Here is a 25,870-nt window from a genome sequence, read left to right as displayed (position 1 = left end):
CAGGAGTACACCATTAGACAAACAGTCCAGCCTGTCACACAGAGGCCCACCATACCCATTTGCATCACCATTAGCACACACATAGCCCAGCCCACAACATATACAATGCCAAGAGGACATCCACCCAGCCCCCTTACACAAGGCCTTCACACACAACTCCAAGCATTCATGCCACATGCATCGTGCACAAGGTGTACTCACCTGTGGGTCTTGAGGCCCATACAGCAGTCCATACTGGGGTAGCACCCCATCCACCAGTCACTCCAACTCCTCACAAGTGAAGGCTGGGGCCCTTTCCACGGTCACACGGGCCATGGTAGGTTCCAGACACAGGCCACAGCAGCACATGCAGTGTAGGTCCTCTCCTATGGAAGGTCAGGAAACAAGTGAGGAATCGAATAGAAAATGGCAGTCACAACCTCGGCAGTGCATACCGTCACTACCGGCGTAGATCACCATTGGCCACTGTACCCCATAAGGCCCAATATTAACCAATGAGGAATTGCACAGCGCACAACGTCAGCGGCATTACCTCACTTCCACCTGTCCCTACACACAGGATAGGCGGTCGCCATTTCAGTGGGGGTGAACAGGCCTATCGATTATTGCTGCTTCACAGGATAAATAGGCACATACTTCACTAATTACACAGTCCCATAACATGTTTGCACATTGCGGACTGCTGTTGTGGCTCCATTGTTCAGTTTGTGACAGCCTACTCACTCTTGTGTCCCTTAGATATACCTACCACTGCGGATGAATAGGAGATGGAGACATACCCCTGTGTACAGACCCCTGGTGGACTTGGCTACACAGGAGGACAGGCACATAATATTCACCTATAGACTGGACAGGGCCACACCCTCAGAGCCCTGAGAGCCTCTTAGTGCTCCCCTTGGGATCCTTAGGGCCTTAAAAGCATACTCCTGTGGTTGTTTGGGCACCAAAAGAAGTTTGGGAACTTTTTCAAAACCTTTTGCTCACAGTTTTCTCAGAACTGCGGACCACTCCGAGCACTCAAAAAAAAAAAAAAAAAGTATTAATTTAATTTAAAATAATAAAATAACTTAGAATCAGTGAGTGTTGCAGAGTGTTACATTGGGTCATTCTTTTTTTTGTTGCTACTATTATTTGGTTTTGAAGGTCACCATAACACAATGAAATATAAAGTTTCAAAACAATGTTCAGTCACAACCTTTTAAACTCCACACTTCTCTCCCATCCCATCATGAGTGCTATAAGCATCCTCTACTACACTATACCGAAAAGGTTGAGGACTTAAAGCCGTACTGTACAACAAAACTCTCTGAAGTCCTTTAGCATATAACATGTGACGAGCCACCATTTGCATGTGAATTTTCTTGGTGTGGTCATGCTGTAGGTTATTTGCTCCATTGGGAGAATAGACAATAATGAATTAAGCCATCTGTATACCATGAATTGACGTTTCTTCTTGCAAAGACTAGCTACAGCCATATTAACCAATGTAATAAACAGTGACATAGAGTTTCCCACATTTCTTGGCACAGCTGCCTCCCATTATGTGTCCTTCTAGTATTAACATCTTTTGGGTTGTCGGTTATATACTTCCCAGTTATCTTCACCTGTCCCTAAATTTGGGACACCTGGTAGTATCTAGGCATGGCATTCCTATATACTTTCTGGGAGCCATGAATATTTGTCTTGTGACTCCTTTTTTCCTTCCCCACAGAAAGAATGATTGAAGTGTCAGTGCATATTGTCGGAATCTGCACCGGAAACTCTGAAAATAACATATCAACCTAAACATAATATCAGTTCTTTACACTGCAGCCTCTCAAACCATGTTATGTATGTCTTTTTACACCTACTGATCTCTACTTCCCTCTAATCCCTTTCTCCTAGTAAATGTGAGACCTAAGTAAGGTGTGGGTCCTGTTGCGCCCAGGTAAACCCCACTGTACTCTCTACCTCAGTTCTTTTGTTCGCTGAAGCTCTGATATCTTGGCTTCTTTTTAAAAGAACATTTGTTGCTGGAGACAGTGCTACCACCTTTGTGTCCAGTCCTACTGAGCACACCCATCTGCCTTGTTATTCCACGCTTGGCCTGTGCTCTGCTACCACACAAGTGTGATTAACTGAAATTGCCAAAATTGTGCATCTGAGTGAAGTTCTACTTTGGTGCTGTAATTTGGTCTATATGCATTCCATGGATTTTCTTGTTGAAGAGAGCAAATTTCCTCAAATATCTAATTTTTTAATGCTCCTCAACTCATCCCTGCACCCACCAAAAAAACACCAACCTCACCTAATGTTTAACTCCGGTTGGATCTACATGAATGCCTACGCTTAAAGGGTTATGCTTGGTGTGGCCCAGATTTTATGATTTTCAGTCAAATGACAAACTTTGAAAGAAACCAAAAAATGCATTTTTAATGGAAAATGTGGCTGAACTCGCTATCTTTTCTTGGGACTTCACTGTAGCATCCTCGCTGTACTCCACTGTCCTCTGCTTCTTATAGGGAACATTTGGGTCCTACATTGTAGTCCTATTTACTGCTGCGCTTCTTAGATTTGGTGTCACCAAATGGATATGAAAGCCTGTGTTACAGCCACATTTAGTTTTCTGAGACAGTCATTTTCAGTCAAAGCGTGCCGGACAGTGCAGCTGTATGTTTTGCAAGACTTATTGGATATATCTTGATAGCTGACCTGATAAGCAGCTCTTTTCATTGTTCTCCATGTTTTTTATTTGTTTTAGCCCATGCATCTGGTCTTTGTCCATCCAACGGAGCATAACCTGTTTACCATCTCTCTTTTATCCTTCTACAAACTGCTTTTCTTCAACTTCTTTCTCTTTTTCTGAAAGCACTTCATAAGAGTGCACTCATTCCCCTCGTTTCCTGTGTTTTCCCAGTTACAAACCTATTTTCATACCATTATCAAAAATTAATTTCCCACAACTTTAACCTTCGAGCTGCTCCAATGTACACTTTAACTTTTACCCAGCTACACCCTTTGAGATGCTCCACTGAGCGGTTTAGTTGCATGTTGCACTCTTTTTCAGTTGCTTCCATCCCACCTCCATATTTTTCCGTTTGCTTCCCTTTTGTGTTGCTTCCCCTGCCCACAACCACCTTGTTGATCCCCCAGGTACCTCTGAGTTGCTTCCACCCACCTTCTGTGTTGCTTCCAATGCCTTCCTGTTGCTTTCCCCACCCTCTGTGATTCCGCCATTATTGTGGCTTTCCCCTGCCTGCATTCTTTCCCCCAGCTGTGTTCCTCCCCACCTTTGTTCTCCCCCACCCACGTTACTTTTTTTTAGGTTTACTGACCTAAGTCGGACTGGTAAACAAAAAGGAAAAGACATTTGTGACATTTTGTAGACGCATGCATGTTTGGTGCGCATGACTACAAAATGATGCAGCCTACCGCGTAGGATTTTTTCCTGTTTATTAGAATGCTGCACAACATCAGGAATGCCATGCAGTGTGGCTGAAACCATGGTCAAAGGCAGTCAGTCACAAACCCATTGCTTTTGTCAGTGCTTGTTAATACAGTACATGCGTAATCCCCCTCACAGTATGGTGCCTTCCCTGTGTGAGGGAGCGTGCGTACTTAACAGAAGCGTGGAGCAATTTTTCCTTATCAGACTAAAAGGACAATATTTGGTCATCCAAATTTGGAAGAAGAGTAAAATTGAAAAAAGCGTGAGAACAATCCAACTGCTAATTCGTGTAATTTGTCGTAGCTCCTAAAAACCCTTAAACATTTCCAGTGCTATTTATCAGAGCAGCTGAACACAGAATTATGGTCTGTTAAATTATCAGCGATTTGCGTGACGTGTATGCTTATTTGTTTCCTGCAGAATATCAAAGAATATCCCAACAACGAAAGATGTAGAGCCACTACTTGAAATTGATGGAGATATAAGGAACTTTGAAGTATTTTTATCTTCACGAACCCCAGTCCTCGTCTCCAGAGATGTAAAAATCTTCTTGCCTTGTACTGTAAACCTTGACCCAAAACTACGTGAAATAATTTCAGGTAAGCTTGTAAGGTGGCCTGAATAATATAGCTTTCTGTTTTTCCTAGATGTCGCCATTTACAGCTCCCCTTCATAAAGTGTTTTTTTTTTTTTACAGTTTCAATAAAATGTAAAGATTCGTTGTCTTCATTAGTGTTGACGTTTAGCATAGCTAGAATTAGAAGTGCGTATATTTTTAATTTAGTCTGATAAAAGCATAGCCTTGAGGTTCTGGAAGAGTAATAACGACCCAGTTTCTTGCATCTATTTGTTACTTGGAGATTAACTTTGTACGAACACCTCAAATAGAAATCACTTTTAGAAACGCTGTGCAAACTGAATCCGTAGTTTAAGTTCTGTAGATTTTAATACACTAAAAAAGAAGTATATTGTTTTCACTATAGTCCAGAATTACTGAATTTCAGCGAGAAAAGTGTGTGCATTATATTTCATTTTAGGCCAGAGCATGGTGACCTGTGCAGTTAAACATGTCCCTTACTGCCTGTAAAGTAGGTTCAAGGTTTCTGAGTAGGGCATATACTAATGAATATGGTTAAGATGGGTTTGCTGGATAAGCCAATACCTTGTCTCTAAATAAGGTGGAGGCATAATGTGATGAACATAATAGGCATGTTCACATATTCACAAAGGTGCTTCAGTATTGTCCTAAAGCTTAGCGTGTAGTACAGTGCTGCAATAACTGTCTAATATTGAATTAGCAGGTTTTGGATGTGCATCTAGTATCTAGTTATTGATTGATTCCCATCACTTGTGTGCGTAGAAGGACGGGGGGGCGATGAGGTCAGCAGGACACAACCCTGTTAACTGATATGGGTTAGTTATGTACATTTCTTAATGCCTGATTTATATGGCCTGTCTTTTGAAATGTTTGTTTACTATTTGTACCCATCGTCAATGTTTAGAAATGCATAACTGCCAAACCTCTCTGGTAGACTTCTGAATAGGCCAAGGCAAAATCTAAACTGTGCATACAAAATTTGCAATGTTTTGTAAATGTCTTAATTCTGCAATTTTACATAGTTTTTGCCCACCAGAGACTAGTAGGTGCAGAAAATGTCTCTGCATTCTCTGTTCAAACCAGTCTACTATTGGTAATCTCGCAATACCTTTTTACACAAAGTATGCTTTCAAATGAAAAGTCTCATGAGATAGAGGTGAATCACATATTGTGTCAAAGTGAAATTTTTCAAAATTTTCAAGAACTTTTGTGAAAAAGTATGGACATTTTGTAAGTCCGTATTTGCTATCATATATGCCACTAGAAGACATGTGAGAGTCAGAATTTACCCATGTTGCCGTACATATTCTTCTTTGCCTGGCTTGCCCTTTCTCCAGTTGGGCATAAGGTAGTGTCAGGCCGAGAGAAGCCAAAATCAGGGTTCACCCTTTCGTGGTAGATACCCTGAGCCTATGAAGAGCATTTATCAGTACACATCTCTCTGTAATATATGTGCTGAATATCACATCCTACAACCCTGCACATATGTACTCAAGTGCATACCTCAGTACCTGAGGCACCCGGATGTGCACAGCAAGCACTATCCACACACAGGTGCCCTTTGTCAACAGCTTGTGTGCGTTTTATGTTTAACTTGCTGTAGTATGCAGTGCGTGGGTAAATTCAAACTTTTTTTTTTAATCTAGCCCATTGTCTTTAAGTTAATTTCTGGGGAAAAAATTCTCAGAACGTTCACAGTTGCCTTGTTTTGATTCAAAGGCTCGCCAAACTGTCACTCTTTTTTCCACTCCATAAACTACCCTTTATGTAAGTTATTTAGGGCCAAGTGTACTAGGAGACAGGTCGCAAAAAGGGGTCTTATATTGCGCACCAACTTTTGCGATACGATTTACGTACTCATAGGCTGTCACAAAAGCTCCAGTTGTAGGAGTAGTAGAACTACTTGCTTAATTTACATTAATTAGGGAGGTCGTTATTTGTGACTCCATAAGATTAGCTACAAACACAAGGATTGTGGCCTTTTTAAAGCTGCCAGTGTTGCTTGAAGAAACCCGTGCTGCTTCAAAAAATATATTACTTGTTTAGTATTACATTTGGGAAGCAGGCAATGGTTCAGGGGATGCCTGACTGTTTCCTCCCCCCCCCCCGCATTTAGGTCGTCCAACAGTATTCGCAAAGGGATAGGTGTTTAAAAGGACACCTTCCCCTTTGCGAATCCCTTACCACCTATTTTGAGGTGTTGGTGTCTGATCTCAAACTATAAATACCATTGTGCTTCGCAGTGAGGAGGAAAAGTCACCTTTCACGCCTCCTCCTAATTGCTATTCGGAATTGATTGAAAAACCCATTTTCTGAGTAAGAAAGTCTTTATCAACTCACAAATGGAGTTTAGTCAATTGAAAAATGCCGTTATTTGGTTACAAAGCCTGTGATTTTGCAACCTCAGGTTTTACGATAATGGCTTTGGTACATTGGGCCTTTAGAACAACGACATTCCTGTCATAATTTAGGGTACTATTGCTCTTTAAATAATAAGTTCCATTATTACACAACCCAATGGATTTTATTTTTATTGACATTGTGTTCATTGACCCGTAAACTTGCTTGGTACACACAGGTCACTGCAACTTGTATTCAGTCTACAGAGCTATTTTACAGACTTACCCTTTTTTTGCCTTTAAACGTCTGACAATTTAAAGACATCACATATTGAGACATATTTTAAAGTGTACAAGTGACATGTTTTGCATAATTATATTTGCATGATAGGAAATTGATGTATGTAACCTGCACAAATCACAAGTCTTTTAAAACAGATTAGACATAGGGCCTGATTACAACTTTGGAGGAAGGTGTTAATCCGTCCCAAAAGTGACGGATATACCACCAGCCGTATTACGAGTCCATTATATCCTATGGAACTCGTAATACGGCTGGTGGTATACCCGTCACATTTGGGACGGATTAACACCTCCTCCAAAGTTGTAATCAGGCCCATAGTTTTAAGATACAGTGTAAAGATGAGGTACATTTTAAGTGATGTTCAGTCTTTACAAGGTGCTCACATTTTGATAAATTGCCATTTCCATTCATGGTTCCTCGCTCACACTCATAGGCTGTTGGCGATGGTTGTTAGGTTCAAATTATACTATGATCCAGGAGCTACCTTATAGTGATGCTATGACAATATGTGACTGTTGTCTAATTTGTGGTGAACTTTCCTGAATTTTCTGAGTATGTGTAAGTGATGCCACCATGTTCCCAATGAAGCTCCTTAAGCTAAACCCGTAGTTGTTTTATAAGTTGAATTCTTTTGTAGAATATCAAGTTTTAGGTGCTTTTATAATTACCACTAAAAGCATCTCCCATGTACTAAAATAACTGTTGGCAAGTTCAACAGTTTCTTGCTCTCTTGTTTGTTACGAACTCTACAGATCTGCGTATCCTTAGACAATCTTTGTACTCTACCACAACTTACAGCAGCACTGATTACATATTTGTACTCTACCAGAGCTAAGGCAGCACCAATTGAGTCTGTGTGCTTTAACCAAAGGCAGCACTAACAGCAATGCGCCATACACAGTATTACACTGGGTATTCTAAAGAGTTGATGTTAAAGGAAAGTCTAGGCTATGTAATAAGGGAGTTCCCCTACCGTATCATTTTCTTATTTTGATCAACTATTATAATCTAATTTTCCTTGCCTGAAAAAAACACATCCAGAGTCTTCCCTCACACTATCATGTAACCTTGTTAAATCATGGATCTCAGCCTTGAATCCATGAACGTAAAATGCTTCCTTATGATGTTGTTGAACCTGGGCTTTGTGGAGGCTCTGAGAAGTGAAAGAGAACCTTTGTTTGGAATAGGTTACAATTTCATCCTTATCTGAATGACATAATCTTAAATTATCTTTTCCATTTTTTAAATGTCAGTGGGCTGTGCCAGGAATGAAACATGCTTCCATCCTTTCCACTGTTGATGCATACAACAATTGCATTGTCTTTTTCTTCATCAAAAGAATTGTCAAGGGCCATAAGAAAAAAAGAGCTCCACCTTTGCTCTTTTTTCATGAGAGCTCCAGCTGTCTCTGGCATTGTCATAACATAAGATTCCTTACCAGAAAACCATGCTTTTCTTTTTGACATCAGCTAGACAAATCGTTGATATCTATGCTCTATTACAAAACTTTTTACTAATCGTTGTAGTGATGAGAAAGCGTTAGATTCCATCTCCATTGTATGGATTTTATTTGAATAAATTAATTTTGTTGCCAACTTTTTTACACAATCTTAATAGCCCTAACCAGTGAGGCTGCTCCTAATTGTTGCTTTATCCCTTACCAGCTGTAAAGCAGTCCCTAATAAAATAACTGCCACAAGCGTTAATAGCAATTGATTGTTTGCATCTTGCCTTAAATTTTGTGTTTGAAGAGAGAGGACCTTGACAATAAAATAGTTGAGAACTGTAGAGCAGCTACCAAAAATCCAGTACGATGAGGATTGGTCAGTAATTAGTAGCACCAAAAATGTCCTAGTTTTACCATTCCAATTGCAAAGGTTTCATAGAATTTTGCTTTAGTGAACGCTGCCACCCTTTTCCTCTCTCTCTCTCTCTCTGATGCTGAAATCTAATCACTCTGTGGAATATTCTACTGTTAGCTAAACATTTGGGTATGTGTGTGTATATATATATATATATATATATATATATATATATATATGTTCATTGGCATGTGTAGCTGCAGATAGACATGCTATGCATATCTCTTCCGACATCTAGTGTTGGGCTCGGAGTGTTACAAGTTTTTTTTCTTCTAAGAAGTTTTTTCAGAGTCACAGGATCGATTGAGTCCTCCTCTTGGTTACAGTGCGCCTGGGCATGGGCATCGACTCCACTGTTAGATTGTTTTCTTTCCGCTGTCGGGTTCAGACGTGTTTCCTCTCGCTCTGAGATTTCGAATTGGAAAACCTTATAAGACCTCAAAGATGCGTATTTCCACATACCCACCCATCCAGCTCACAGAAAGTACCTCAGGTTTGTCATAGCAGGAAAACATTACCAGTTCAAAGTTTTGCCATTCGGCATAACAACAGCTCCAAGAGTGTTCACAAAATATCTAGCAGTAGCAGCAGCCTGTTTAAGAAGACAACACGTTCATGTCTTTCCATATCTAGACGATTGGCTAATAAAATCAAACAATTTTACAAAATGCCAACAACACACTCGATATGTGATAGAAACCCTACATACACTAGGGTTCACTCTCAAAATACCAAAAATCACACCTTCAACTAGCACAAGTACAACCTTGCCTAGATGCTATTCTAGATACTCAAAAATCCCTAACATACCCAAATACACAAAGGATACAAGCTTTCCAAAATCTCATACTACAAATACAGCCAAATCAACAATATACTGTAAGATTCAGAATGACAATTCTAGGGATGATGGTATCTTGGATGGCTATAGTTCCACATGCAAGACTAAACATGAGACCCTTACAACAGTGCCTCTCGCAACAATGGTCTCAAGCCCATGGTCAACTTCAAGATCTAGTGTTGATGGACCGGCAAACACGTATGTTCCTTCAATTGTGGAATCTCAGCAATCTAATGAAGGGGCGGTCATTTCAAGACCCTGTGTGTCAGACAATAATCACAGCAGACGCATCCATGATAGGTTGGGGAGCTCATCTCAACAACCATACCATTCAAGGGGAATGGGATGCCAATCAAAAAGAGTTTCACATAAACCACCTAGAATTATTAGCTGCATTTCTTGCCCTAAAAGTGTTTCAACTGCTTCTCAAACAGAAGACTGTTCTAATAAAAACAGACAACATGACAACCATGTATTACCTCAACAAACAGGGCGGAACTCATTCATCTCAACTGTCCCTAATAGCCCAAACAATATGGAAATGGGCAATTCATAATCACATTCATCTGTTAGCACAATACGTTCCAGGGATAGACAATCAGCTGGCAGATCTCCTAAGCAGGAATCACCTACAAACTCACGAATGGGAGATTCACCCCCAAGTACTTCAAAAGTACTTTAAAAAATGGGGGACACCAGAAATAGACCTATTTGCAACAAGCAAAAATGCAAAATGCCAAAACTTCACATCCAGACACCCACTTCCCCTACCCATGGGTAATGCTCTATGGATCAATTGGTCAGGGATATTTGCATACACTTTTCCCCCCTCTCCCTCTCCTTCCTTTTCTGGTCAGCAAACTACGTCAAACTTCACTCACCATGATACTCATAGCCCCAATGTGGGCACGTCCACATTGGTACACAACACTCCTAGATCTGCCTGTAGTACCTCATTCCAAACTCCCAAACAGACCAGACTTGTTAACACAGAACAAAGGTCAAATAAGTACCCAAACCCCAATGCTCTCAATCTAGCGATTTGGCTCCTGAAGTCTTAGAGTTTGGTTACCTAAAGCTTCCATCAGAATGTACGGAAGTAATTAAACAAGCACGTAAACCTACTACTAGACAATGTTACGCAAACAAGTTGAAAAGATTTGTCTATTACCGTCAATCTAAAAACACTGAACCACTTACAGCATCTATACAAGATATTCTATGCTATCTACTTGATTTGCAGAAATCAAATTTAGCTTTCTCGTCCATCAAAATCCACTGTACTGCAATATCTGCTTATTTGCAAACTATTCAACACACTTATCTGTTCAGAGTTCCTGTTATTAAAGCCTTCATGGAAGGATTCAAACACATTATTCCACCCAGAACACCACCTGTTCCTTCATGAATTTAAATATTGTACTTACCAGACTTATGGGCCCACCTCTTGAATCCTTGCACTCTTATAAAATTCAATTTTTAACATGGAAAGTTGCCTTCCTTGTAGCTATTACTTCCTTGTGAAGGGTTAGTGAAATATAAGCATTCACTCTTGAAGATCCTTTCTTCCAAGTACACAAACATAAAGTTGTACTTAGGACAAATCCAAAATTTCTACAAAAAGTAGTATCTCCTTTTCACATCAATCAAACAGCGGAATTGCCAGTCTTCTTTCCACAGCCAGACTCTGTGGCAGAAAGAGCTCTTTATACCTTAGATCTCAAAAGAGCTCTTATGTACTACATCGACGGAACTAAAGATTTTAGAAAGACAAAACAACTTTTTGTTGCCTTTCAACATCCACATAAAGGTAATCATAAATCTAAACAAGGCTTAGCAAGATGGATCGTTAGATGCATCCAAACATGCTACATCAAAGCAAAGACAAAACCTTTAATCACTCCTAGAGCACATTCCACAAGACAGAAAGGTGATTCCATGGCATTTTTAGGGAAAATACCAATGGCTGATATATGTAAAGCTGCCACATGGTCAACTCCTCATACTTTTAAAAAGCACTATTGTGTTGATGTTTTTTCTCAGCAACAGGCTATTGTATGCCAAGCTGTATTAAGAACACTATTTCAAACAACTTACTCCTACAGGCTAGCCACCACTATTTTTTGTGAGGACTAACTGCTTTGTAGTCTATGCATAGCATATGTATCTGCAGCTACACATGCCATCAAACAGAAAATGTCACTTACCCAGCGTACATCTGTTTGGGGCATGTAGTGCTGCAGATTCACATGCATCCTCCCTCCTCCCCGGAAGCCTGTAGTCGTTCAAGTTCAATATTTGTACATATGTGTTCGATGGCATGTGTAGCTGCAGATACACATGCTGTGCACATCCCGCCATCTAGTGTTGGGCTCGGAGTGTTACAAGTTGTTTTTCTTCAAAGAAGTCTTTTTAGAGTCACGAGATCGAGGGACTCCTCCCCTTTCGGCTCCATTGCGCATGGGCGTCGACTCCATCTTAGATTGTTTTCTTTCCGCCATCGGGTTCGAACGTGTTCCTTTTCGCTCCGCGTTTCGGTTCGGAAAGTTAGTTAAAATCTCGGAAAATTCGACGGTATTGTTTGTGTTCGGTATCGGGTTAGTTACAACAGATCGACACCGAATTTTGAAGAGCTCCGGTGGCCCTTTGGGGTTTTTGATTCCCTGGCGGGGCCTGGTCGGCCCGACCACGTGCATCTTCAAGGCTAATGGAACGGACCCCATTCCGCTTCTGCCCCGAATGTCACAACAAGTATCCTTATACAGATCAACATCTGGTCTGTAATTTGTGTCTGTCTCCAGAACACAAAGAGGATACCTGTAAGGCCTGTCGAGCGTTTCGGTCGAGGAAGATGTTAAGAGACCGAAGAGCAAGAAGACTACAAATGGTGTCGGCACCGACAGGACAACAACATTTGGAGGAAGAGGAAGAAACCTTCTCCATCGTGGATTCGGACTCGGACGAGGTCGATCCCGAACAGACGCCGAAAACCGTGAGTAAGACGTCACAACACAAAACTCCCGGAAAAACCGCTAAAGCCCAGGGGACGCCACCGCCAGCAGGCCATGGCTTAACCCGAAAAATAGGTGACCGACCATCAGCACCGAAAAAGGGCATGCATGTGTCTAAGTCATCCGACTCCGGTCGAGATACCGGCACAGAGCAGACTCGACCCCGAGACACCAGGTCAGAGCAATCTCGACAACGAGAGGGCGGCACCGAAATGAGTCGGCATCAAGAGATCGGTAAGCCGAAAATCAAAAAAGTGTTTTCGGAGCCGAAAAAGACTGCCGAAAAAGTTTCCATACCGAAACATCCGGCTTCGGAACCGAAATCGAGTTCCTACACCGAGGAACAGGGCCTGTCCTCACAGATGCAAGGACACAGATTCGGACAGGAACTAGAGGCAGGGGAGCCAGATTACACTCAAAGAAGGCTCCACGTTCAAAAAGACACAGGGGAAGATCAGTACTCTCCCTCCAATCAGAATGAAAAGAAAACTTGCCTTCCAAGAGAAAGACAAGCAGCCACAGGCAAAGGTGGCAAGACAAGTGACTCCGCCACCATCTCCACAACGCTCACCACAACCATCACCGGTAGCCACTCCACCAATGATGCAGTCCCCAACTCATACAGGGATGAGTCAGGATGATCCCGACACATGGGATCTTTATGATGCGCCTGTATCAGATAACAGTCCCGACTGTTATCCAGCGAGACCGTCACCACCTGAGGACAGCACTGCCTACACACAGGTGGTATCAAGAGCAGCTGCGTTTTATAATGTCACCCTGCACGCAGAACCTATAGAGGATGACTTTCTCTTTAATACACTGTGGTCCACACATAGCCAGTACCAGAGTCTCCCTATGTTACCACTTTCTCAAACACTCCAAACAAGTGTTTCAGGAGCCTGTGAAGGGCAGGGCCATTACTCCAAGGGTGGAGAAAAAGTACAAACCGCCACCAACAGACCCTGTGTACATCACGTAGCAATTAACACCAGACTCAGTGGTAGTAGGGGCAGCTCGCAAAAGGGCGAACTCACACACCTCAGGAGATGCCCCACCTCCAGACAAAGAAAGTCGCAAGTTCGACGCAGCAGGGAAAAGGGTTGCGGCACAGGCAGCCAACCAATGGCGCATTGCCAACTCACAGGCATTGCTGGCGAGATATGATAGGGCTCATTGGGACGAAATGCAACATTTCATAGAACACCTGCCCAAAGAGTTCCAAAAAAGAGCACAACAAGTGGTGGAGGAAGGCCAGAGTATCTCGAACAATCAGATACGCTCAGCAATGGATGCAGCCGACACAGCTGCTAGGACTGTAAATACAGTAGTGACTATACGGAGGCACGCATGGCTACGAACCTCAGGATTCAAGCCGGAAATACAACAAGCGGTCCTGAATATGCCCTTTAACGGATAGCAGTTGTTTGGGCCGGAGGTGGACACTGCTATCGAAAAACTTAAAAAGGACACAGATACGGCCAAAGCCACGGGCGCACTCTACTCCCCACAGAGCAGAGGCACTTTTCGGAAAACACATTTTCGAGGGGGGTTTCGGGGACAGAGCACAGAACCCTCACCCTCACAAACAAGACCCACTTATCAAAGTCAATATCAGCGGGGAAGTTTTCGGGGACAATACAGAGGAGGACAGTTCCAAAAGAGTAGAGGGAAGTTCCAGAGTCCCAAAACTCCACAAAATAAACAGTGACTTCAACGTCACAAAACCCCAACACATAACACCAGTGGGGGGGAGGCTAACCAATTTCTACAACAACTGGGAAGAAATAACAAAAGACACATGGGTCCTAGCCATTATCCAGCATGGTTATTGCATAGAATTTCTACAATTCCCTCCAAATGTCCCACCAAAAACACACAACATGTCCAAACAACACATGGATCTCTTACAACTGGAGGTCCAAGCGTTGTTGCAAAAAGATGCAATAGAGCTAGTACCAATTCATCAGAAAGGAACAGGAGTTTACTCCCTGTACTTTCTCATACCCCAAAAAAGACAAAACTCTAAGACCTATACTAGATCTCAGAACATTAAACATATACATCAAATCTGATCACTTTCACATGGTGACACTGCAAGACGTGATCCCATTGCTCAAACAACAAGACTACATGACAACACTAGACCTCAAGGATGCGTATTTCCATATACCTATACATCCTTCCCACAGAAAGTACTTAAGGTTTGTAATCCAAGGGGTACATTACCAGTTCAAAGTGTTGCCATTCGGGGTAACAACAGCGCCAAGAGTTTTTACAAAATGCCTGGCAGTAGTGGCAGCTCATATCAGAAGGCAGCAAATACATGTGTTCCCGTACCTAGACGATTGGTTAATCAAAACCAATACGCAAGAACGGTGTTCACAACACACAAAGTATGTCATAGAAACCCTTCACAAACTAGGTTTCTCACTCAACTACAACAAATCACACCTACAGCCGTGTCAGATACAACAATACTTAGGAGCAACAATCAACACAACAAAAGGGATTGCCATTCCAAGTCCACAAAGGGTACAGGCATTTCAAAACGTAATACAAGCCATGCACCCAAAACAAAAGTTACAGGTAAAATTAGTGATGAAACTACTAGGCATGATGTCCTCATGCATAGCCATTGTCCCAAACGCAAGATTGCACATGCGGCCCTTACAACAGTGCCTAGCATCACAATGGTCACAAGCACAGGGTCAACTTCAAGATCTAGTGTTGATAGACCGCCAAACATACACCTCGCTTCAATGGTGGAACACTATAAATTTAAACAGAGGGTGGCCTTTTCAAGACCCAGTGCCTCAATACGTAATCACAACGGATGCCTCCATGATAGGGTGGGGAGCACACCTCAACCAACACAGCATCCAGGGACTATGGGACACTCAGCAGAGACAGCTTCACATAAATCACTTAGAACTACAAGCAGTATTTCTAGCGCTGAAAGCATTTCAACCTATAATAAACCACAAACACATTCTTGTCAAAACAGACAACATGACAACAATGTATTATCTGAACAAACAGGGAGGAACACACTCAACACAGTTGTGTCTCTTGGCACAGAAAATATGGCATTGGGCGATTCACAACCACATTCGCCTAATAGCGCAGTTCATACCTGGAATTCAAAACCAGTTGGCAGACAATCTCTCTCGGGATCACCAACAGATCCATGAATGGGAAATTCATTCCCAAATACTAAAGACTTACTTCCAAAGGTGGGGAACACCGCAAATAGACCTATTTGCAACAAAAGAAAACGCAAAATGCCAAAACTTCGCATCCAGGTACCCACAGGCTCACTCTCAGGGCAATGCGGTATGGATGAGTTGATCAGGGATATTTGCATACGCTTTTCCCCCTCTCCCACTCCTTCCATATCTAGTAAACAAATTGAGTCAAAACAAACTCAAACTCAGACTAATAGCACCAACTTGGGCACGACAACCTTGGTACACAACACTACTAGACCTCTCAGTAGTGCCCCATATCAAACTACCAAACAGACCTGTTAACTCAATACAAACAACAGATCAGTCACCCAAATCCAGCATCGCTGAATCTAGCAATTTGGCTCCTGAAGTCTTAGAATTCGGACATCTACACCTTACACAGGAATGTATGGAGGTCATAAAACAAGCTAGAAAAACAACCACAAGACATTGCTATGCAAATAAGTGGAAAAGATTTGTTTATTACTGCCATAATAATCAAATTCAACCATTTTACGCATCTGCTAAAGACATCGTAAGCTACCTACTACACTTACAAAAGTCAAAGTTAGCTTTTTCATCCATTAAAATACATCTCACCGCAATTTCAGCTTATCTGCAAATTACGCACTCAACTTCATTATTCAGGATCCCAGTCATAAAAGCATTTATGGAGGGTCTGAAAAGAATTATCCCACCAAGGACACCACCAGTTCCTTTATGGAACCTCAACATTGTCTTAACACGACTTATGGGTCCACCTTTTGAACCCATGCACTCATGTGAGATACAGTACTTAACATGGAAAGTAGCATTTCTGATAGCTATCACATCTCTCAGAAGAGTAAGTGAAATACAAGCATTTACTATACAGGAACCCTTTATTCAGATACACAAACATAAAGTAGTTCTACGAACAAATCCTAAATTCTTACCTAAAGTCATATCACCGTTCCACTTAAATCAAACAGTGGAACTCCCAGTATTCTTTCCAGAACCAGATTCTGTAGCTGAGAGAGCATTACATACATTAGACATTAAAAGAGCACTAATGTACTACATAGATAGAACAAAACAAATTCGCAAAACAAAACAATGGTTTGTTGCATTCCAAAAACCTCATACAGGGAATCCAATATCCAAACAAGGCATTGCCAGATGGATAGTTAAATGTATTCAAACCTGTTATATAAAAGCAAAGAGAGAACTGCCTATTACACCAAAGGCACACTCAACTAGAAAGAAAGGGGCTACCATGGCCTTTCTAGGAAACATACCAATGACTGAAATCTGTAAGGCAGCCACATGGTCTACGCCTCATACATTTACCAAGCATTACTGCATGGATATGTTAACAACACAGCAAGCCACAGTAGGACAAGCAGCCTTACGGACTTTATTTCAAACAACTTCAACTCCTACAGGCTGAACCACCGCTTTTGGGGAGATAACTGCTTCTTATCTGCAGCTACACATGCCATCGAACGGAAAATGTCACTTACCCAGTGTACATCTGTTCGTGGCATGAGACGCTGCAGATTCACATGCGCCCTCCCTCTCCCCGGGAGCCTGTAGCCGTTTTAAGTTGAGAAAAAATTAGACTTGTACATTTGTAAATTTGTAAATATATCACTTTTAAACACATTATGTACATACATATTTACTCCATTGCATGGGCACTATTACTATATACACAACTCCTACCTCACCCTCTGCGGGGAAAACAATCTAAGATGGAGTCGACACCCATGCGCAATGGAGCCGAAACGGGAGGAGTCCCTCGATCTTGTGACTCGAAAAAGACTTCTTCGAAGAAAAACAACTTGTAACAGTCCGAGCCCAAACTAGATGGCGGGATGTGCACAGCATGTGAATCTGCAGCGTCTCATGCCACGAACAGATGTACACTGGGTAAGTGACATTTTCCATATACATTTACATTTGCATGGACATCTCTTTATATCCTTATACTCTATCACTCCTTCCTTCACCCTTTGTGGGAAAACAATATAACTATAGAGTCGATGCCCATGCACACTGTAGCCGAGAAGAGGAGTCACTCGATCCTGTGATTTCTAAAAGACTTCTTCGAAGAAAAACAACTAGTGACACTCCGAGCCCAACACTAGATGTCGTAAGAGATATGCATAGCATGTGAATCTTCAGCACTGCATGCCACAAACAGATGTGCACTGGATAAGTGACATTTTCCAGACATATATTGGCTGGGAGCGCCCAGCCACGGTGCTCACAGGCAGACTCTCCAGCCCGGTATTGCTGGGCTGGAGAGAGCCTACTGCTCATGTATGTTTGACCGGCCCGAGACAGCCGGCCAAACATACATGTGCAGTGAGGGAAGTGCACAGTGCACTCCCCTCATGGTCGTAATTCCCAATGCCCTGCCCTTTAACAAACAAAACGATAATAAACTGGGTTTATTATCATTTTGTTTGTTAAAGGAGATTTGCTGCAGCTGCTGCTGGCGGGGTGGGGGCGCGACAATGCTCCACCCTAACGGAGGAGCCGCCCCTGGGTATATTATTTATCGCTAAAGGTCAAGGCTTCTAATGGCACCTGGAAATCTCCGACCACTGCCTTTTTCCAGCTATAATGTATCTGTTTATATCGGTGTTGTCTCTGGAATTCATATACTTCGAGACTGATTTGATTCTGCCTGTTCCCCATACACCCAACAGTCAGTTTTTGTTACCTTTGGTCATTTTTGTCAGTTTTCCAATTTCTCAAGGTGAAGTAATTATACTTTCCTTTATGCTGTTACCCTAAATTGTATAAAAGCCAACGGTTTGCCAAAGTCAACACCGAGTCAATGACATTATATACCAGTGCCTCTATTTGGTGATATCTGCATTAACATTTGTTGAAGTCGTGTATACAATTGAAGATATGTCCTACAGAGCATCATCACATTAACTAAGAACAATATTTGTTCTAGGAATTGCGCAAATGTGATTTGTGAAGCAGACAGAGCAAGCAACTGAGTGGGCAGAGACAGTCCAACTTTGGCTCCTGATACGGCTTATTATTCCCTATTCAACATGTAAATGTACACTCAATCCTGATGCTAGATCACTAAGGCCCTAACTGTATAAAGAGATTGGTTCTGGGGCACATGCAATGTATAGAACAAAGCAGGAGCCTTCAGGAAATGACGACAGTCAACAGTCCACAGCTCTCACAAAGACAGTATTCACGCAGGAGACAAACGGATCAACAATGCCCTGAAAAATAAATGTATGAAAAGGAATAGGTCCCCCAGAAGAGTGTTAGCCTCCATACCTTGTTAAAGTAACCTTTTGAAGAGAGGATTGTGTGTGGCAGATTAAATAAAATGCCACGTACAGCAATACTAAAGACTAATAGCAAGACAAGTGCTCTGTAAGCAGTTGCACCACCTATGTTCATCGTGTTATCATTTTGAAACGCAACTCATTAAAAATAGTTGAAAAAACAAAGCAAGACAAGCAGAAATGGATTAATAAATGATTAAAAAATACTTGTGAAGCGCAACTGATATCGAAACATGGGCCTGCTTGTGATAGAGGATACACACAGGGAACCGACGATGATTAGGAGAAAAGACTGGTTTTAATTCATTCCTAAATTGCAGGAAGTTGATAATGCTTCTGATATTGGCAGATAGGGTGTTTTATAACTAAGTTGCAAGAAAGGTGAAATACCTGCCGCCTGCTCAGTTGAAAAAGATGCACAGAGCAACTGCTAATTTGGTAGAAAACAATATAAAAGATTTGAAACGTCCATTCTAGATACATAGTTCCATCGTTGTGAATGGCTCTATGAACTATGAATTGTATCGAAGGATACTCACTTTTGGATGGAAAGCCAATGGACACCTCATTAATGTGTTGAGATGGAAGTATGTGGGGGAAGATTAAGCAGCAGCTGGGTTGCAGTCTTTTGCACAACATAAAGTCTGTGAAGTAGATATTGGGCCCAAGTTCAGCTGGCCTAACAGGAGTTTGACCAGATGGATAAGTTGTTCCCAATATGAGAGCTTATGTTTTATCCACATTTAATTTAAGGCCTGCAACTTTGGTCACTGTTTCTCAAGCTGTGTGCTGCGACTCATTGGAGGAGTGCAAGCCCATTTTTAATGTGTTGGGAAAGTCAGAGCAATAAATAAACATGTCTTTAAAATCTCTACTTATCTTGTCAGATTGGTGCTTCAAAGACAGAGGTCAAATGTCAGGCTATGGCATCAGACCGCCAGCCTCGCCATGGTGGTCTTACTGCCGAGCACCAGGGGGTAAAGACCACCATGCCTGCAAGACTCCGCCAAGCCGTATTACGGCTCATAATACGGTAGGCGGAGTCTTGCTGCCGTGGCAGTGCTGGCGATGCAACCGCCTCTTCAGAGTCAGATTTCCGCTCATAACTGGGCAGACATTCTCCACTGACTCCAAATATGGCGGTCAGCAGAAGGCCAGCACCTGCGGTCTTCTGGCTGCAGCAGCTTCGGCAGTCTTTGGAAAAGACCGCCAAAGTCATAACGAGGGCCTGTGTCTTTTGACAAATTGCTGCTTCTTTTAACATGGTGATTGATGTTTACTTTTCATTTTCTTCTGACTGCAAAGTGAGAGGAGTTTTTAAAATGAATTATGAGACAATCTTGCTGGAGTACAGGGGATATGAAAGGAAAGACTGTAAAGGATGTTGTTTTTGTTACACAACAAACTGTTAATATATGTAAATGAACTGTAGACATTCAGCAGTTAAGAAAGCAAAAATGAAGCTTTTTTTTATTTTTTATTCTGAAGTGTGCTGGAAACAGATTTTAATAGGATCAAAGCAAATTAAGGCACTTTACTTGGTGATGCTCAAATAATAAATATTCACAGAAACCCGATTTCCACGTTACCATTTGTGTGCTGTATAGTATTCTCAATAAAATTGTATGTCTGTGTTAATTTGGGGGCCATTTCACTGGAAATGTGCTGTCTGTAACTAACAATGCACTACCACACAATGCTTCAGTTCCATCCAAAACACTTCTCACCTCTTGGCCATTAAAAGTAGGTGTGAAAGTTTGTCGTTCTAAAAATTGAAGTGTGGTTCTAAAATATTTAGCAAGCCCTGTTGTTGAATATTCTTATACATAAATACTCAGTTTTCATATTGTATGGAAGTAAATGTGTTACCTTTTTAAACTAAATCTCAAGATTTAAAAGATTATCTTATTTTGACTGTTATCATTTCTTCTTAAACACTATCAACTGAGGAAAACGTACAAGAAGATTTATACATTCTAAAGTGAGAGGTAGCTAACTACTACAAGTAAGAAATTATTTCACTTGTCTGTCTTACTGGGTACAATTTGATTCAACCAATTCTTCAATAGGTTCGGACCAGCTGCTGAGTGGGTTCCCATCAACTTGTCACCTAGTCCACATATTTAGCTCTTTCACATTTACCCCAAATGGACAGGGAAAACTTTGCATTACTTACAAATTGAGGAAAATGACTTCTGCATCTAGCATGTTTGCTCCTTTTGTCACCCATTGAATGCATAAAGAGAGAAAACCATGACCTGGATAGGATTGGAATTTCCACAGTGTTAGTAGACTGACTTATACATGCTCATAACGAACCAGGAGATAAGCGCCACATTATCTGCATATAATATATGTTGGGCTGATCTCAGTGTATGTTCCGATCAGGTGTCTTCTCCAGAAAAGGTAGTAATCTGCATTTCCCGGGATTCCTTCCAAGTTGAATCTGGTATAACCCTCTTTATCATATCTCTACGATTCTGCCTCACTTATAATATGGCATAAGGAGGGGGTGGTGATCTTACTTGAGCGGTGTTCCTCACCATATTGACTAGCTCGTGTATGTTTACCCAGGTGTTTGACCTCACAGTGTGACGCTTCTCAGAATACATAGAGTTCAGATTTCAGCTTGACCAGGATAATTTTAGCATTAGTCTATGCAGATGCCAGCTTCCGATGAATACTTCAAGCTGCAGGTAACTCACCTTTAGACTATCCCCCATGTGCCAGACTGGATTCACTATTTTACACAGCAGTGCTCCTGTGTTAGGCCGCACTGTACAGCCCCATGTTGGTCTTGTTTTGTCCCTGTAAATGACAGAGTAGAGCCACATATATGCATCACAGCTGGGTGTCAAGTCAATATCATTTTTTTTTCTTTCCGTGATGTCAAATGCGGATCTGGAGCTTCACTGCCATTTTTAGTCAGTTTGATAAGTTTTTCAATTTCAATTCCAATGTGCTAGGGACCGATGTCCCCACCCAAAACAACAGGATTCGAACAATGCTGTGACTGTCTCAAACAGATTTAATTTATGACCCCTCAAAGGTTTGGGCTTAGGGTACAACTCCTAGTTGTGTGATGAATGTGCCTCATGCTCCTCAATGTGATTCTGGGCCGTAAAGCAAAGCTGCACATTGGCCAAACAAAATAAGAAGTCATGTAAGTCCAGCTCCCTCTCTGTTGCGGGTGCATGTCCATTCTCGCACTTGAGGCCAATCCCAAAACAGGTCCTCTTTGCAGTCGAGGTTATCAGGTAAATCAAAGTCTAACTGAAGTGGAAAGACAAGAAGGCAAAACAGGACCTGACCTCATCCAGACACACTCCAGCTAAAAAGTTGTGAAGGCATTAAAGTAACACTTGAGCTTGCTCCCAGTCTCCAAGTCAGCTGATTCCCACTGTTGATCATGTTGCACCCCAAGTTCTCCAGGCCATCTGTGTCATAGAAGTAGCTTGAGGCCTTTATTGAGGCCATAATTTGTATTCTTGGTACTCTTCTAGCTCCCTTAGGTGCACCTTCGGGCCCCAAGGATCTGCAGAAGCCTCCAGTATGGTGACAGCCGGCAAATTAATTCTCATTGCGTTTCTGAGTGCCTGACATCTGGCTCAGATTCTCCACTGGCTCTGATGCTGATGCTTTTCTTACTCCAAGACCAGTGTAAGTCACTTCTTCATCAACCTCATTCCAGACATTGCCAGTGCTGGAGGAGGATCCTACGCTGACCACTGTGTCCGACCCCAAGCCAAATCCACCTTGACTCCAACCAAGGTCGCCCTCTGACTCCACTCCAATACACCCAGTTCTCATACATTCTTAATGACACCAAGCCCCCCTCTACCACAGAGCCACCTCATTTGCTCCACCGGCTAGTCTGTCTGGCTCTGATCAGAGTTTGCCGCCACTTTGAAATGACAATGCAGATGATAGGGATGTTTTACCCCCACAGTATGATGATGCCAGTTTATATATAAGTTTACAAGAGGACCGTGTGCTTGATGCTTCCCCTGATAACAGATTGATTCCCTCTCCCCCAACATAAGAGAGTGCTTCCTATGCAGTAGTGTTGAAGTTAAAACAAATGTGCTGACTGTTGTTCTTCAATCTGGGCTGGCTTCTTCTGAGCCCTTACTGATGTTTCCATTAAGATCTGGTTGACACCTTTGCGAGCACTTGGTGAAAGCCTTGTTGCCCACCAGTGAACAGACAAGTGGCCAGAGTTAATAGACTGGCACCTGTCAACCCTGATTTTCTTACTTTACTTCTAACTCCTGAGAGTTTGATGGTCCAAGCTACCACCAGCAAGATGAATCCTATTTTTTCCCCATGTCACCCTCCCTGTCATGCACTTGAAAAGGATCTAGGTATTTGCAAACTGTTTGTTCAGCTTCAGCCCACATCAGAGCTGCTCTCAGAGGAGCACTTGTTTATTTTTCTGCATGTGGTGAGTCCTTTCTCATACAGTAGGGCTGTCAAGAGTTTACTGGCTTTGGAAATAGGGTAGTTACGCCTGCTATTTCCTCATGTCAAAGAAAGATAGAAGTCTTTGTCCCTTTTTAGAGTTTCACACTTTGAATGCCTTTTTAGGGAAGAACAAATTCAAATTGCTCACACTGACCCAAGTTCTGTCTGCTCTAGATGTACTTTAATTTACCCATCCTACAATCTCATAGACGTTAACTTGCAGTTCAAGCTCTGCCAGAAGCATCTTCAGTTTGCCTTGCTCTCCTTTGGCCTTACCAGACCTCTTAAGCATTTGCAAAAGTGATGGTGGTATTCGCCATTAATCTTCGGAGATTGGGGTTACCGTAGCCCCCCTCCCTTGATGACTAGCTGTTGACGGTGGGCCCACCATAATCAGTTGTAGACCACCTCCACACAACAGCAGATCTAACATTTTTTAGCTTCTTGATCAATAATCTGGAATCACACCTGATTTTTGTCTAGAGACTTAATTTTATAAGAGGTGGTCTGGACCTGGTGCAGTTTAGGGGATTTCATCTGTCACAACTAGTACAGGACTTTTAGGCTATGATCTTGATGTTCCAGTCTTGGTCCTGGATTTTGGTGAGAGCAGCACTGAGGCTCCTTTACCTGTTGGCTTCATGCATGCAGCTTGTCCACTTTGCCAGGTGACATATGTGGGTACGTCAGTGGGATCTGAAATCTCTTTGGGCTCAGGATCAAGGAACCTGGCAGATGATATTTGGGCTTTGGAGGAAACTGCACTAGATCTGCAGTGGTTGCTGCTGAACCACAACCTGTGGCACACCCCTCTCCCTTCCCCATTCAGAGCTGACAGTGGGCCAAATGTGTCACTGTTTACCAAGGATAGGTTTCTATGAAATAATGAACCATGGCAAATATTCTCTGATTCTGAGTAGTGGCTATTGCACTGTTTGTGGCTCCCGACTGTCAAAACCTTAGTCTGATATTGTGTACTAAATATCGTAGTGTTCTATGTAGCTCCCCCAATTGCTCTGCTGTGGTGGGTCCATCACGATGGCTACCTGTGTATCTCAGACCCACGTCTGGGTTCCAGGACACCTAGTTTATTGAGCTCTAATTCAAAAGAGAGTCTTCTGAGCTATTCAAAAAGAGAGTCTTATATATATGATTTCACCCTTTAAAGATCTCTTGGGGCCAGATGTACTATTTATTGGTCACAACATATTTGTTGCAACCAGTGAATATTTTCATGAACTGGCCTGTGTACCATTACCAAAACTCCTAACAATCTAATTTATATTCATTAGGTAGGTGGAAAAGTGCAACTTAATCTAATTGGCCACAGTCACAGGGATGGTAACCTGCAGTGGTCAAAGTGATTTAATTTAATTGTTTATTTTTTTAATACAGTCAATTTTCCTTAAAACAAGCAGGGCTGTATTAAAAACAAAGTTACGGGTTTTTTTTTTAAGTTCAAGAGTTGGCAGTGGTCTCCTGACCCACTGCCTACTCTTCAACAATTTGTTTTTTACTTTCACAAAGGATAAGGTCACCAAGGGGACTCACTTGTTCAAATGTATTACCACTGCCTTTGAGGTTGTCAGTAAATGTTCAATGTTTTGCCTCTGGATTTCGGTTGCAAAACATTATTACATAAGAGACTGATTCAGTATTTTGAAGGGAACCTACAATTCTCCCTTTCCAGGTACTGAATCGGTTTCTATTTGGAATCATGCTTTAGGTTTCGACTTCTAACATAGGATTAGTCAAGAATTCTTTGGGGGACAGTTGTAAAGGCCAAATTAAAGAGTTTGCAGCCGTTCAACTACGTAGTCCATCTGCGCTTTTGGTCCCTAGAGGCAACTGGACATCAATGCCTTTGTGCTCCTCGATTGTGCTGGCCCTCTGGAATTTACTTCCGAGTGGTCCATGTGTATAATGTAATACTTTCAAGGCTTCAGGCTCATCACTTGATATTGACCTACTGAATCTGTCTCTTTTTTGACTCTCATTTTATCATCAAATAAAACATATACAGAGAGGGTCTTTGAGTTCACTCCCAACACCCATTTGAAGAAAGTGTCATTAGCATTGTGGATCAGGCCGAAAGAGCATTTCAGACTCACCATTAACAGTTGTCTATCTGGTGCGTTTGTCTACCTGCCTAAAGTGGTTCCCATTGCAATGCATGGACTTTCAGGTGAAGAGTGCATGAACTGCTTTAGAAGCACATTTGTATTCCTAAAAGCATTTACATACTCCTGATGATGCTACACCAATGCTAATTTTGCTGTTGAAGGTGATTTTGCTCCTAAATGTGATAAAGTAATGCTGCATATTTTGCACCAAGGGCTATTATGTACCTAAAAGTGATTTATTTTTGCCTCAGTGAGATTTGTACTTCTAAACTCTTCCCACACTCATCCCAATGCTGCAACATGAGTGATTTTGCACCTTAAAGTCCTATGTGACAAATGTGATGTCATACATCTTTTCCCACT

The 25,870-nt window shown here is 42.0% G+C and overlaps 1 protein-coding gene across 6 annotated transcripts in view; it reads left to right on the top strand.

Annotated features, from left to right (window-relative positions):
- Positions 1-25,870, top strand: part of KIDINS220 (kinase D interacting substrate 220) — a 987,486-nt gene that overhangs the window by 756,947 nt on the left and 204,669 nt on the right. For all 6 annotated transcript variants that reach the window (XM_069235892.1, XM_069235890.1, XM_069235888.1 and 3 more), the window contains exon 23: positions 3,848-4,026. In XM_069235892.1, coding sequence (XP_069091993.1) covers positions 3,848-4,026 — 179 coding nt within the window. The remainder of the gene's footprint in view (positions 1-3,847; positions 4,027-25,870) is intronic.

This window comes from Pleurodeles waltl, chromosome 5 (assembly GCF_031143425.1).
Source record: "Pleurodeles waltl isolate 20211129_DDA chromosome 5, aPleWal1.hap1.20221129, whole genome shotgun sequence".
NCBI classification, from domain to species: Eukaryota; Metazoa; Chordata; class Amphibia; order Caudata; family Salamandridae; genus Pleurodeles; species Pleurodeles waltl.
Note: the sequence above shows the minus strand (reverse complement) of the source record. Positions and strands in the feature narration are given on the sequence as shown.